This window comes from Apiospora aurea, assembly GCF_038362705.1.
Source record: "Apiospora aurea strain CBS 24483 chromosome Unknown utg000006l_segment0_segment0, whole genome shotgun sequence".
Taxonomy (NCBI): Eukaryota; Fungi; Ascomycota; class Sordariomycetes; order Amphisphaeriales; family Apiosporaceae; genus Apiospora; species Apiospora aurea.
In genome coordinates, this window is record NW_027117393.1 from 4,249,934 (window position 1) to 4,262,968 (window position 13,035).

Consider the following 13,035-nt stretch of genomic DNA (forward strand, 5'->3'; position numbering starts at 1 on the left):
GGGGAAAATGGTGTGAGAAGCCGCTATAAACCATGTCTTCGCTTTATTTTTATGTAACACCCTGATAAGTGTATATGCTATATAGAATCCTTACTCCCACCTATTGGTATTGCAAAGAAACCCCATCCCCTAATCACTCGCTTTAATAGTTACAAAGTTGCTCTTCTGGTTACGGGAGCGCTACTTTGGAAATGCCACAGAAATTAATGATGTTGAGATCCACGACGTCGAGAATCACGACGTCGAGATTCGCGTCGTTGAGCTTCGCGACCCCAAAGACTATCAAACTGAGTCCTGAGCTCCCCTAACGCTTGCCTTGTATCAGGGGAATGGGAACGTACAACACTGCGAGGTGGCACCCAAGGCTCATCGTCGTCGAATACATAAGTGTTACCAGTGTTGTAATTACCATTGGCTTGTTGAGGAGGCTGTTGCAATGGTTGCTGCGGAGGTTGTTGCGGAGGTTGTTGCGGAGGTTGTTGCGGAGGTTGTTGCGGAGGCTGCTGCGGAGGAGGTGGAAGTGGAGGTTGCTGAGGGGCTGTGGCTATTACGGCGACAGTAGCGGGCACGGGCAAGGGCTGGTCATTGCCATCGTCATCGTCATCGCTTCCGCTCTATTTCAGCGTGACCAGCTCCTCAGCACTGGTCGGGTGGATAGCGACGCACGAGTCGAAGTCCTTCTTGGTTGCGCCCATCTTCATGGCGACGCCGAAGCCCTGCAGCATTTCACCGCTGCCGAGGCCCATGATGTGCAGACCGACGACCTTCTCCTCGGGCCCGGCGCAGATGAGCTTGTACTTGGTCGGGGCCTTGTGCTCGGGCTCCATCATGGCGTAGTACATGGCCGTGAAGTTAGTCTTGTAGATCTTCAGGTTGTCCTTGCCATATTTCTCCTCGGCCTGGGGCTCGGACAGGCCGATGGATCCGACCTCCGGGTGCGAGAAGACCACTGAGGGGATGTTGGTGTAATCCAGGTGCGCAGTGCGGAACTGCTCAGGGCCGAAAAGGCGCTCGGCCAGACGGCGGCCGGCCGCAATGGCCACGGGGGTCAGCTCGGCCTTGCCGCACACATCGCCCAGGGCGTAGACGTTCTCCACGTTGGTGTTCTGGAAGTCGTCGGCGATGATGTGGCCCATATTGTTGGTCTTGACGCCCGCGTTCTCGAGGCCGAGGTTCTGGGTCGCCGGCGTGCGGCCGATGGCCCAAATCAGGTGATCGACGCCGTCGAGCTTGCCCTCGCCGTTGCTATCCGAGTAGTGGATGGTGAGCTTGCCGTTGCTGTCTTTCTCTACCTTGGTTTGCTTCGACTCCTTGTGCAGATGTACGCCCAAGCGCTCGTACTCGTTGGTCACGCCCTCCTGGATCATGGGATCAAAGGTGCGCAGGAAGGTCTTGTGACGGATAAACAGATGCGTCTCAGTGCCGAGCGCATTGAACATGCCAGCGAACTCGACGGCGATGTAACCCGCACCGACCAGAGCGACCTTCTTGGGCAGGGTCTCAATGTCGAAGAAGCCATCGCTGTTGGTGCCGAGATCGGAGCCGGGAATGTCGGACGGGTAGGCCGTGGGGTTGCCGCCAACGGCCACGAGGATCTTCTTTGCGCGCACCGTCTCCTTGGCACCGTCCTCCATGGTGACCTCGACCTCGTTCTTGCTCAGCAGCTTCGCCCAGCCACGGACATATTCCACCTGGTCGTTGTTCAGGTTCCGCTCGTAGATGCCATTGAGACGCTTGATGTACGCATCACGCTTATGCTTGAAGCTGGTGAAGTCGAAGGGCTTGGTCTCTTCCACGCTAAAGCCGTAGGCCTTGGCGTCGTGCATCATCTCGGCGAGCATGGCGGCGTTGAAGGTCACCTTCTTGGGCACGCAGCTGTATAGTCACATGGGTTAGCCTTCTCACTGCAACGACCAGGCCTGTTCACGAGCGTAAAGAAGAGCGCGGGGTTTCCGAACGGAGACACAACATACCCGACGTTGACACAGGTGCCGCCCAGGCGGCCGCCCTCAATGATCATGGCCTTGGCTCCGAACTTCCCGGCGGCCATGCGCGCGGAAGCCAAACCGCCGCTTCCACCACCGAGGACCAGGTAGTCCGTCTCCTTGGATATGGGGGCCATGATGCGGGATGTGGAGGAAAACTGTCTCGAAAGGGATGATATTCGTAGTGTTGCTGTTCTGGTACGTGTACTCGCCAGTGAGGTTCTGCTGAAGAGGCCGAAAGCTTGCATTGACTCCTCTATTTATCCAGAATCGCAGGGCCTGAGTGAGGGCTTATGTATGGATGTAGGGATGTCGAATATAGCAAACGTGCAGGAGCTCAGCCCGAGGCTTTGGTGGGGCAAGAGCTGGATGACGTGACTGACAGACGTCCTTTATCTATAAATGAAGGTGCTGGCTTGGAGTTGTGTAAGCACTTGGTTGCAAGAAGGCGCATGTAAGATAGCACAGGCGAGGAGGCTTGGCTGGAAACAGGAAACCCTGATCTGTAATAGCGCTGTTTCCCTGCAGAGGCTGCTGTCGTTCGTGATTACTCAACTTCGAATCTCGGAGGAGCTGGGTGCCTGCTGTCCAATTGGATCAACGACAGTTTTTCAGGGTTTGACTAAGCCGACCGCTGGTGAAATTTCCAGAAGGCAGCCCGTCACTAATGCGCATGCCCCCGCATCGATTGTTAAGCACATGTCGGCCCTGTCGGCCCTGTCGGGCTTGGGAACACCAGCAGTGCGGCGTCTGTTCCGCTCCTATCGCGTATGGTGTTGAGGTTTCCATTGTATGACGATGAAAATGACTAGAGAATCTTCAGTGCAGCAGCTCTAACCTTAGCATCGACTTCGGAACGGTCGTAGCTTCAAATGATTCCAAATCGTGGTTAAGTTCTGGTGGGGTTGATTGGCCTTCGCTAGGCAATGGCTTTCTGGCCAAGGGTGGCAAGCTGCAACCGCAACCCCCATCACATTACCAGCCAGTCAATCATTTACCATCCCTCTGCTGGCTGTTTCTCTACTTACCCAATACCGATGAGATGTTAATGCTGAGAAGGGTTACGGAAAGGCTTACTCTTCTAGTACTTACTAGGCATAGACATAAACTACCTATCATGGAAAACCCGGACCCGTCAGAGTAAGAGTCGATTTGGTATCACTTGGAAGAGCGAAGCCAGAGTCCAATTGGGGTGTCAGGCAAGCGGGCTAGGCTCCGCCAATTGTGACCCGCGAAGCTGGCTTTGAGGGCAGACCCATCAATCCCAATTCTCACAGGCGATAGGCTCCTTCCTCGCACTACCTACCTATTGACACCCACAACTCTATCTCTGCAACTGTTCATTCGCCACTCCGCCATCCTGTACAGTACACCACCTTGCAGACTTTGAGGACCGGCCCGCCGCACCTCGGCTGCATATTCTTGGAAAGCCGTTGAAGCAATGCTGCGATGACAGCACCGGCAGTTTATCGCGTCCCGGCAGCGCTGGCTGTTTCCACATCTCCGCTCAAAGTCGTTGACTATGCGCTCAAGGCCGCGCAGCTCAAAACCCTGTGCCTAGCATGCGGGCTACCTACCTCGGGCACGAAGGACGTCTTGACATCGCGTCTCGAGGAAGCGGTCCTGGTTGCGCGACGCCCGAAAGGCCGTCCGACGGCGCGGCGCATCCTGTCCATTGACATGGGCTTGCGCAACCTCGCCTACTCCCTCGTCGTACCGAGCGGCCCTCTGCTGTCCGCGCCGTCTCCCCGACATTAAAGGAGAAGCATTTTACATCATCGCAGGCGTTCCGACAGCCCCCGCGCGTCCTCCTCGAAGCATGGCGCCGCAGCGATGTCGCATCCGAAGCCACCAAGCAGGTCGTTGAACGGGAGCAATGGGCGCCCGCAGCGCTGGCGAACCTGGCGCTCGAGCTGGTGCGCGATCGCCTATTGCCTACGAACCCGACACACGTCGTAATCGAGCGACAACGATTCCGATCTGGCGGCTCGTCTGCCGTACAAGAATGGACGCTACGGGTGAACACACTGGAAGCCATGATACATGCGACTTTCCGGACACTGAAAGAGATGGGGCATTGGTCTGGGGAGGTCATCTCCGTTGCCCCCGGCAGGGTCGGACCCTTCTGGGTTGGCGCTGCTGGCGAGGTAGACGCAGCCACCGAGGAGGTTCAAAGCCCGCTGGAGCTCGAGACCGAGTTTCTGGAGCGCACTGCGCAGAAAGTGAACATCAAGAACAAGAACAAACTGGCCAAAACGCGGAACAAAAAGGCCAAGATCGATCTTGTAGGTAACTGGCTCCAGCTCGAAGGCATCCTGAACCCCGCACCGGCGCACCAGGAGGTCACGCGGACCATGAAGCTTTACAAAGACCGCTGGCTCGGAGTTCGGCGCAAGAAGGGGTCCAACCTGCTCGAAGAGGCCGAGGAAGAGTCTCGTAAGCTGGACGACCTCGCCGACTGCCTGCTACAGGGCATGGCCTTTATCAAGTGGGAGGAAAACAAGAACCTACTGGCCCGCGAAGGCCCCAACGCGATCCTGGAAACACCCCAGGAGGCTTTTAGAACAGTAATGCACTATGACGGTAGGTGATATTTTCTACCATACCAACGATACACAATCGCATATGTGCCTATGTAACACGAAGATCTACCTTTGGCTCGTCGAGAGAGTTCGCTTTCAGATACGAAACTTTCTCCGACTTAGGAAAACCCATAAGCCTGGACACTCCGCACTCTAGATGAGACATGGGGTCAACGCGTGAAGTCGATACCGATAGAGTATGGGGACATGCTCCTCTGTGATTGCGGGCAGACCTGCCAGAGTCCGTGAAAGACATCTTCAAACGCTGGGTCTTAGATGCCGCCCGCTTGGGGTTTTCCCAACCCGATCCGTCATTGCACTTTGGGAGAGCGGAAGTCGCTCCGGGCCCAAGATTAGGAGCCGGGAGGGCGGTAAATTTGCCCGTTCACTCAATCTGCCGTCCGCCTGGTCCTGTTTGCACGTGCGACGCTGTTCAATTTGAGACGTCTCGAAACTTTGGGTCATTGAACGTTAGAGGCTCCTCTATTGGAAAAAGAAAATACTCCATCTATCTTTCTATTACGGTAAAAACGGCCATCCATTCGCGCATGGCCTCTGGACACCCAGGCAGGACAGACGGTGGGGGAACATCCCCGCCTCAATCCTTAAACTGCACAATTGCAATGACATAGCTACATTTTCAACGATGACTGCATTTGCTCGACTACCCATGTGCAACTCACTCAGTTCCCGTACTTCGTACAAAAAAGCAGATTGGTATGACGCGCTGTTGAAGTCACCGTCGTACTGTATCCGGGGAGGTGGGACGCCGTCATTTCACTCAAAGTCGCATCCAATACGTCGAACGACCCGGTAATCAAATTTAACCTACTTTTTTAGGTGCTGTGGGTGTTACAAACAAAACAACAGTCAAGCAGTCTACGATATCGCGATTTCCCGATGGCGCGTTTCTGCACGTGGTCTAACATCACCTCACTGTCCGTGTTGTTTACTGCTGCTACTGATATGAGATTCATGTCATGTATCTTGGCGGGCTTGGTTCAGGGACCAACGAGTGCTGCCTGCACCTGCTTCTTCCTGCCGAACCGAAGCAAGAAGCAAAGTCAGAGAACCACTCCCCCCTCAAAACCACGCGGCGAGGCCGCTGATGCTCTCCCCACATTCTCGGGGACCAACACCGATCGGCAAGCAACACGCCACGCGAGGTGAGGAATTGATATACAGATCTGCAGACGCATTCGGCAACCGACCCCACCGCGCATCCCACCTTTTACGTAGGCCGAGCATTGGGGGGACGGAACCGCGCGCAAAAGACGAAACGCACCGGCTGAAAGGTTAGGCTGATCGTCAGGAGCTCCTGCTTCTTTTCCCACGCGAAATCGGCCTGCAGATCTTATCAACCTGATTAGTACCTAACCTCCAAAGGGAGCAGGGAGGGCGAGAGGGTCTAGGGGTCGCGCAAAAGGAACCAACTGGACGGAACGGGCAAAGATGGGATGAGATCAGATGTACAGTAGGGATGCCGTTCTCTGGGATGATGGGGATTATCGTCCGTTTGTTCCAGAAGCCATTCAATCCAGAAAATGCCATATATCAACTTCCCCATCCCGTCCGTTCTGTCGCATATTCCCTCCTTTCTGGGTCGTACAAACGAACGAAAGCAAAGCAAACCGACTTACAGCCAACGCACCAACAGTCTCTTCATCTTCCCTCTCTGGCTGTCTCTCTTTTTTCCGTTTGCGGCAAACCTTGCGTATTTCCAATCACTTGCTGTTGGTTAGCTGAACAGACGAACACACTTCCTCCTTTTGTCTCAACTCATTTCGCTGCCCAAAGTCCAAACTCAAAGTCAGCTCCCTCATCTCCACACTCTGTTCGACAGGGCGCAGCCACCACTCCTTATTCCAGCTCTCGTGACTTTTGCTTGACTCCTTTCATCAATATCAAATCTCACACGACCAGCGTGGCATTTGGTGTAGTCCCTTTTACTCTTCGGAATACAAAAAGCCCCCCACCGATATCTTTCCTTCTGTCGTATCACCACGACCCCTGCCTGAAACCTTGAGCCACCATCAAAATCACCGCTGTGTGTAAATCCTTCTCAACCATCGCCAACATGCGTGTCTCACTCGCCATTCTCTCCGTCTTCATCGGATTCCTCCAGCTCGCCGTGGGTGCCTTGGTGACGGCGCCAGGATCGGCATCAGCGTCTGCCTCCGCCACGCCGTCCCTCGTCAACGCCATGGCCCTGCCCTCGGTGAGCACGACGCTCACCAACATCCTCACGGCCCCCAGCAGGCCGACGGACGCGCCTAATCAGACTCCTCACACCTTTTCCATTGTTGGCATGAGCGCATTGTAAGTAGATCCGACATGCAACCGCCGTGGGTCGTTCGAGATATCTCCCTCTAGGGCGCCACTGGTGTTAGTCAAATGGAACTGCGCTGACAAACGAATGATAGATATGGTAGCGGCTCCGTGTCGGCATCTGAGCCCACCGCCCCCGCCACTGTCTCGGAGAATGCCGGACATAAGTCGGGGGGCTCTGTCGCACCGCTGGCTGTATGCTGGCTGTGCGTTGACGGCCTTGGGCCTTACCAACGCTGTGTTCTTGTAGTAGACAGGACACGATTTGAGTAGGCGGATGCTGAGGATGACGAGGCGGCCGATCTGCTGGCTGGATAGGTCTGGTGAATTGGAAACATGCAACAGTCATCATATGTACTTGCTTCGAAGGGTTAAAGGGAGGTCATCCCTCCTACCAAGTTCCGTAGAGACATACACATACACAGGATGTCCTACCACAAAGTCAAATTGATAAATGAATATAAATACCACATATCAACTCACTATCCTTCCAAGTCAACTGGATCGTCACCTTTATTACTCAACTTTTCGATGATCTGATGTCTTGGTGCCGGGACATGCCAGTAGCAGCTCTCTCTAACTTACAGCGTGGCGACATAAAAGTGCCACGACATATCGATTGAAACGTTTCCATCATCACCACTCTTCACTAGCCTCGCCTCTTTCAATCGCGGGATTCGTCTTCGCTCATGGCGAGCTTGTCCGAGCAAGGAGGCTATGAGGAGAGGTAAAAGTTCATGCCAGAGCCACTAACGAAATTTCAGTTTTACGTTTCTGGGGAAAGCAGCTACTCCGAGGCTGTCGTGCCAGGACACGAAAGAATACATGACGAGTTTGATGAATCGGCCCATGGCTGTCAGCAGCAGAACGCTTTCTGTTTGCTACATGGGGTGTATGTGCAGACAGACTTTCCTTTGGAGATGAGATGCCTTCCAAGCCCTGACCTTCTTCCTGCTAATTTGCATTAGGGAGCGGTACATCTGACAAACGGAATCTGGCGGTGCCAATGCCGGATCCTGGAGCCCTCAGATTTGGACAAACTTCTGTTTGCTCCATCAATATACATAAGACGGTCAGTAAACATGGCACCGGGATTGACGTGGCTTTGCTCCCGTCATGGGATGGGTGGCTGCATGAGGAGGTCGAGGCTGCATCATGCGGGAGGCCGGCCATTGGGGCCCTCCATTGGGTTACATTGGCCGGATTACCCCTCGACCTCGAGTTCTCAATACTCGGATACCTTTGATGCTGCAAACTTGGAGGGGGAAAAAGAAAAAGGAAACAATACTCGCTTTTGTTGCTATATCACCGAAGTAGTTGCGATGGATGTTGTTGCGACAAAATGCGCCAAAAGCATTGCTCATCTGTACATGCTGCACTCAGTCCCCGTCCAACCTCACGCCAACCCCCTTAGCAACCTACCTAACTTCGGCGAGGGCTACGTTTTGCCTTTTGAAAAAGAGCAGCTTTTGGCCGGCGTCCTGGCCTTCCTCTCCGGCATTGAAGAAAATCCCAACTATGTCACTGCCGTTTGTATCAAAGAGAACCACGAGACCTCGTCGTTGGATGTCCTGCTCGCAGTCAATAAGGGCAAACCCAATGATGGAGAGAGTATACTGGAGGAGTTAAATAAGGGGTTTGAAAAGCTCTTCGCAGTACTAAGTCAAGTATCTGATGGTACGCTACCAAACAATATTCATCTGCCCCGAGCTGTCACTAACTATCTTCATCAGTCCGAGGTGGCACTACGCACTTTAAGGACAGGGCGTTTGCTGCCATCGTGTCAATGTGCTCTCATCGTATCTTGTGTCGACTACGGCTAAACGAGAAACCTACAATGCGAGCCAGGGGGAGATCCCCAAAGCCGTCGATCAAGATTGTCTTGGAACGCACCTGCGAGTCGCTCGAAGAAGCCGGGATGTCCTCCAGATTCCCCCTATTCGTGGCCACAGTCAAAGGAGTAGAGAAATTGGTCGATGCCTGGACCCAGCACCAGACCCAGCAAGAGCTGGAGGCACTGGTAGAAGGATTTTGTCGTCTCCAGCGGCTGGAAGACGTCAACAGCGTGCTCGAAGCAATGCCAGATCGTCCAACGTTCCCCAAGGCATCAAAACGAAGCCTCTTGAACATCATCAACAAGGTTGCCAGGTACCGAGACTGTGCACGGTTCTTGTGCCGCCTGGCGAGGAAATACCCCCTTATCCGACAGATGCGAGTCGTGCCGACCCGGCTACCGCCCGAGATTTTCCAGAAACCCACAGTTGGGCAACTTGAACCCGACCTCGCCTCCAAGATGCCTTCCAAGGAGTCAAGGAAGAGGAACCAAGCAGGACCTGTTGGGACCATGTGTCGCCTCCTGGGATACGGCACATTTCAGAAGGCTGAGCAAGAACAACTCAGGCAAGCCCAGAAAACGCTGAGGGAGGCCAAGATCCACGCCGAGATCCAGCTTTTGTTCTATTGCCATGAGCTGGAGAAGCCAGAGTTACCCCCACGGGTGGTTTGTTCGAGCAAAGATGCCTGCTTCTTGTGCAACACGTTCATAGCGACGCACGGGAAAATGCATACTCCAAAGTCCCACGGAAGACTATATACTGGGTGGCGACTACCTCGCGCTGGCAACATCGATTTGCACTCGAGATTTGTTCAGTATTTGGACGGGCTTATCATGGACAGCGTGGCCATGCTGCTGCTGCGTAGGACCAAGGCTGAATATCCCGACCCCAACGAAAGCACGCTTCTGACCCTGCCAGTGTCCATTTCGACACTGTCTAACCGGGAAGGGCACCACGATGATCTCCAGGCTGACAGAAATTCTTCCCTGTATCCATCACCTGAAACAATCGAGAAAGCTGAGGCGGAAGCCAGCGCGGTTGCTCTGAAGTCGCCCAAGGTCTCAAGTCATAGTCCTCGCAGCGATGAGAAACTGACAACTATCGTAGAGGAAAGGAAGGCTATAACGTCCCCCGAAGTGAATGAGGTGTGCTCAAGTAGCGCCTCCCCGATATCATCGTTGTCAGAGTTGCTGTCCAGTATCACCACCGAAGGCGACGGTCAAACTTCAGGCAATGCTCCACTGCCAGAAACAGTGGGTGCCAACATGACATCTCAGTTCTACAGTGATGGTGTCCTGGAAGTCCACGTCGAATACTCGACGGGCAACGCGGCCTCTGGCGGCCTGTCCAAGCAGCTTCCGTTCAGTGTCGAATGGCTGGGCGCAGAAGAGGCGGAAAGGGCGCGTGAGGTCCAAGGCCAGTACGTCTTTGATGCGGTCACATTGGAGTCTGAGACTCCAGTTTCTCTCAATGATCAGAACTCGATGTATATCTCGGCCAAGGGGTCGTTGGTGAAATTGACATTTGGCCGACCCCAGAGCGGCTAACAGCGAGGTACGAGATGTCGGGGCCGACAGCGCCGTTCGCGTATGATATCGCCGTGACGGAATTAACTGGCTTCAACTGACTGGAGGGCTGTAGTATCACTTATTTGACCTCGGCATGTTATATACTATCCAAATATACCCCAAGTACGAGCCTCTCCAACGTCATAACATCTGTGTACGGGTGGAGGGATCACGACATTGCGTTGTACTTTCTCCAAATAGCATATTGAATGAAACGCCAGGCTGCGTCGTCGGTAGTTCTACCGCCCTATCATAGCCGAGACCCCAGATACGGCGAATCAAGCAGATCCCAAAACTTTTACATTAACGTTGCATCTGCTACCACCCCTGACCCTATGGGGGAGGGGACTTGGCTGTTGGCTTGGCCTCCCCAAGTAGCTTCTGGGCTATCTTGGCCATGGGAAAGCGGCCTGTCAGGATGCAGGAATGGGTGGTTGATCTCATGGGAGGGAGCGGGGGAAGGTCAGCCATAAGCATAGGCATGCGGGGGAGTGAAAGCTGGGGAACCAACCTACACCGCTCTGATATAACGACTCATGGACACACACATAATGAATGTTATCCTTCCACTGAAGCTGCGTTCTTGTTTACCCCTCAGATCAATCTGAAAAGGCCCTAAAACAGTCTGTGTTTTCTTCGTATACATACTTGGAACCACTGAGAACACAGCAAGAAACTCATCGAAGAATGGCAAGCGACACTCCAGCCTCTGCGCTTCCTCCAACAGGAGGGGAGGACGCGACGAAGGTGATGACCAATAACACAACCGACGAGAAACCGCGGCAGGTCGCGGGCGTTGTCGACTATACAGGCGTGGCGACCAAGTCAGACCCGGCCGAGATCAGACTGGTCCGCAAACTGGACTTTCGAATTATGGTAAGTGCAATTGCATAACTCCACCCCCTTATTGCCCTCTCAAAGGTCTATGTCGCTGACCTGCAACACAATAGCCGATCCTCTGGGTCATGTACTTCCTCAACTACGTCGACAGAAACGCCATAGCACAGGCCCGTTTAAACAACCTGGAGAGAGACCTGGGCATGTCCGGATGGCAGTTCAACACCTGCGTCAGCATGTAAGTGGCCAGCGCTCATTTGTCCCCTGGAAGCGAGAACGAGCCGTTTGAATATGACAAGCTAATCCGACGGGGTTTCCCAGTCTGTTTGTGGGATACGTGCTAATGCAGATCCCTTCCAATATGCTCATCACGCGCATCCGGCCTGGAATCTACATGAGCGCTTGGATGTTTGTCTGGGCCGTTGTGTCGGCATGCGCCGGCGCCGTTCACAGCTACGGTGGTCTGGTAGCTGTGAGGTTCTTCCTTGGGATCACCGAGGCGCCTGTAAACCCTCACCCTAGCTATTATTGATCTCTCAGTGACACATCGCTAAAACTCTGTGCAGTTCTATCCAGGGGCGACATATATGCTCGCCATATTCTATACCAGAAAGGGTGAGCGGGCAATAGCTTGAAATACTGTTGAAAGAGACGTTAACTGCCATTCCGCCCCTTTACAGAGGTCGCCACCCGCATAGCCTTCTTCTACTGCGCCCAAATTCTCGCGACCGGCTTCTCCGGCCTCATCTCCGCCGGCGTGTTCTGGGGCCTGGACGGCGCGCGCGGCCTCGCCGGCTGGCGCTGGCTCTTCATCATCGAGGGCGCCATCACGGGCTTCGTCGCCATCGTCGGCTTCTGGATGCTGCCCAACACGCCGCTGACGACGCACTGGCTGACCCCGGCCGAGCGGGAGCTGGCCCACGCCCGCATGGAGCGCGACCGCGTGACCGAGTCGCACGAGACGAACGCGAGCACCTGGGAGGGGCTAAAGCAGGCGTGCAAGGACAAGCGGACTTGGTTGTTCTGTCTTATGCAGAATTTCCATCTGAGTGCATGCTCTTTCAACTCGTTTTTCCCGACGTAAGTGTATCTAACTATCAGAGCACTCCGCCATCCTCTCCCCAAAAGTCCTGGGGAAGCCTGACTGACTTGCCATTGCATCCCGACCCAGCGTCGTCAAAACTCTAGGCTTCGACACCACCGCCACCCTGCTCATGACCTGCCCCCCCTTTCATCTTCGCCGCCGCGGCGGGCATCCTGTGCGGCTGGAGCTCCGGCCGGCTGCACGAGCGGACGTGGCACATCACAGTTGGGCTCGCGGCCGCCGTCGTGGGCTTCATCTGGGCCGCGGGCACGCTGAACACGGCGGCGCGCTACGTCGCCTGCTTCGTGTTTCCCGTCGGGGCGTACTCGGTCAACTCGGTCATCATCGGGTGGGCTAGCTCGACGCTGCAGCAGACTAAGGAGAAGAAGGCTGTGAGCATTTTCCTGTCCAACACCCCATTACGTTCGAAGGGGGTGAAATATTAGCTAATATCGAGGAAGGTGGTCCTGGCCATGACGAACGTAGCGGGGCAGGTCGGGTACATCTACGGTGCCTACCTATGGCCCGACTACGATAGCCCGCGGTTCGCGATCGGATTCGGTACTTCGGCTGGGTTTGCTTTGGGTGCCATTGCGTGTACTTGGATTCTCAGAGGGATGCTCATCCGGGAGAATAACAAGATCAGGGGCTCCACCACGGAGCATGTCAATCTCTACGGGTACTAGATCAAAGAGTTTGGTTCGGTGTTACCCCTTTTGGGGCTAAAGTGGCCCGAAATGGTATTTCAAGCAAGGAGGCTGCGACGATAGCTGGGATCTGGGGGGTTCCCTGGATAAAATATTATTATACAGGGGA

At 54.5% G+C, this 13,035-nt stretch overlaps 5 protein-coding genes across 5 annotated transcripts; 4 read left to right on the forward strand and 1 right to left on the reverse strand.

The window, feature by feature from the left end:
* Positions 1-614: 614 nt before the first annotated feature.
* Positions 615-2,122, reverse strand: PG986_009905 (uncharacterized protein; the record flags this gene model as incomplete). The annotated part of the gene is made up of 2 exons (XM_066846127.1): positions 615-1,875; positions 1,974-2,122. The coding sequence occupies 2 exons, from the start codon at positions 2,120-2,122 to the stop codon at positions 615-617; spliced, it is 1,410 nt and encodes a 469-aa protein (XP_066698525.1).
* A 1,312-nt stretch (positions 2,123-3,434) lies between these two features.
* Positions 3,435-4,576, forward strand: PG986_009906 (uncharacterized protein; the record flags this gene model as incomplete). The annotated part of the gene is made up of 2 exons (XM_066846128.1): positions 3,435-3,698; positions 3,770-4,576. 2 exons carry the CDS (start codon positions 3,435-3,437, stop codon positions 4,574-4,576), a joined length of 1,071 nt encoding a protein of 356 aa, XP_066698526.1.
* A 2,068-nt stretch (positions 4,577-6,644) lies between these two features.
* PG986_009907 (uncharacterized protein) lies at positions 6,645-7,213 on the forward strand (the record flags this gene model as incomplete). The annotated part of the gene is made up of 3 exons (XM_066846129.1): positions 6,645-6,886; positions 6,991-7,090; positions 7,169-7,213. 3 exons carry the CDS (start codon positions 6,645-6,647, stop codon positions 7,211-7,213), a joined length of 387 nt encoding a protein of 128 aa, XP_066698527.1.
* A 1,004-nt stretch (positions 7,214-8,217) lies between these two features.
* On the forward strand, positions 8,218-10,277 carry PG986_009908 (uncharacterized protein; the record flags this gene model as incomplete). The annotated part of the gene is made up of 2 exons (XM_066846130.1): positions 8,218-8,607; positions 8,655-10,277. The coding sequence occupies 2 exons, from the start codon at positions 8,218-8,220 to the stop codon at positions 10,275-10,277; spliced, it is 2,013 nt and encodes a 670-aa protein (XP_066698528.1).
* Positions 10,278-10,985: 708 nt separating this feature from the next.
* On the forward strand, positions 10,986-12,905 carry PG986_009909 (uncharacterized protein; the record flags this gene model as incomplete). The annotated part of the gene is made up of 8 exons (XM_066846131.1): positions 10,986-11,174; positions 11,249-11,373; positions 11,457-11,640; positions 11,702-11,750; positions 11,816-12,215; positions 12,307-12,394; positions 12,426-12,611; positions 12,681-12,905. 8 exons carry the CDS (start codon positions 10,986-10,988, stop codon positions 12,903-12,905), a joined length of 1,446 nt encoding a protein of 481 aa, XP_066698529.1.
* Between the last annotated feature and the right edge of the window lie 130 nt (positions 12,906-13,035).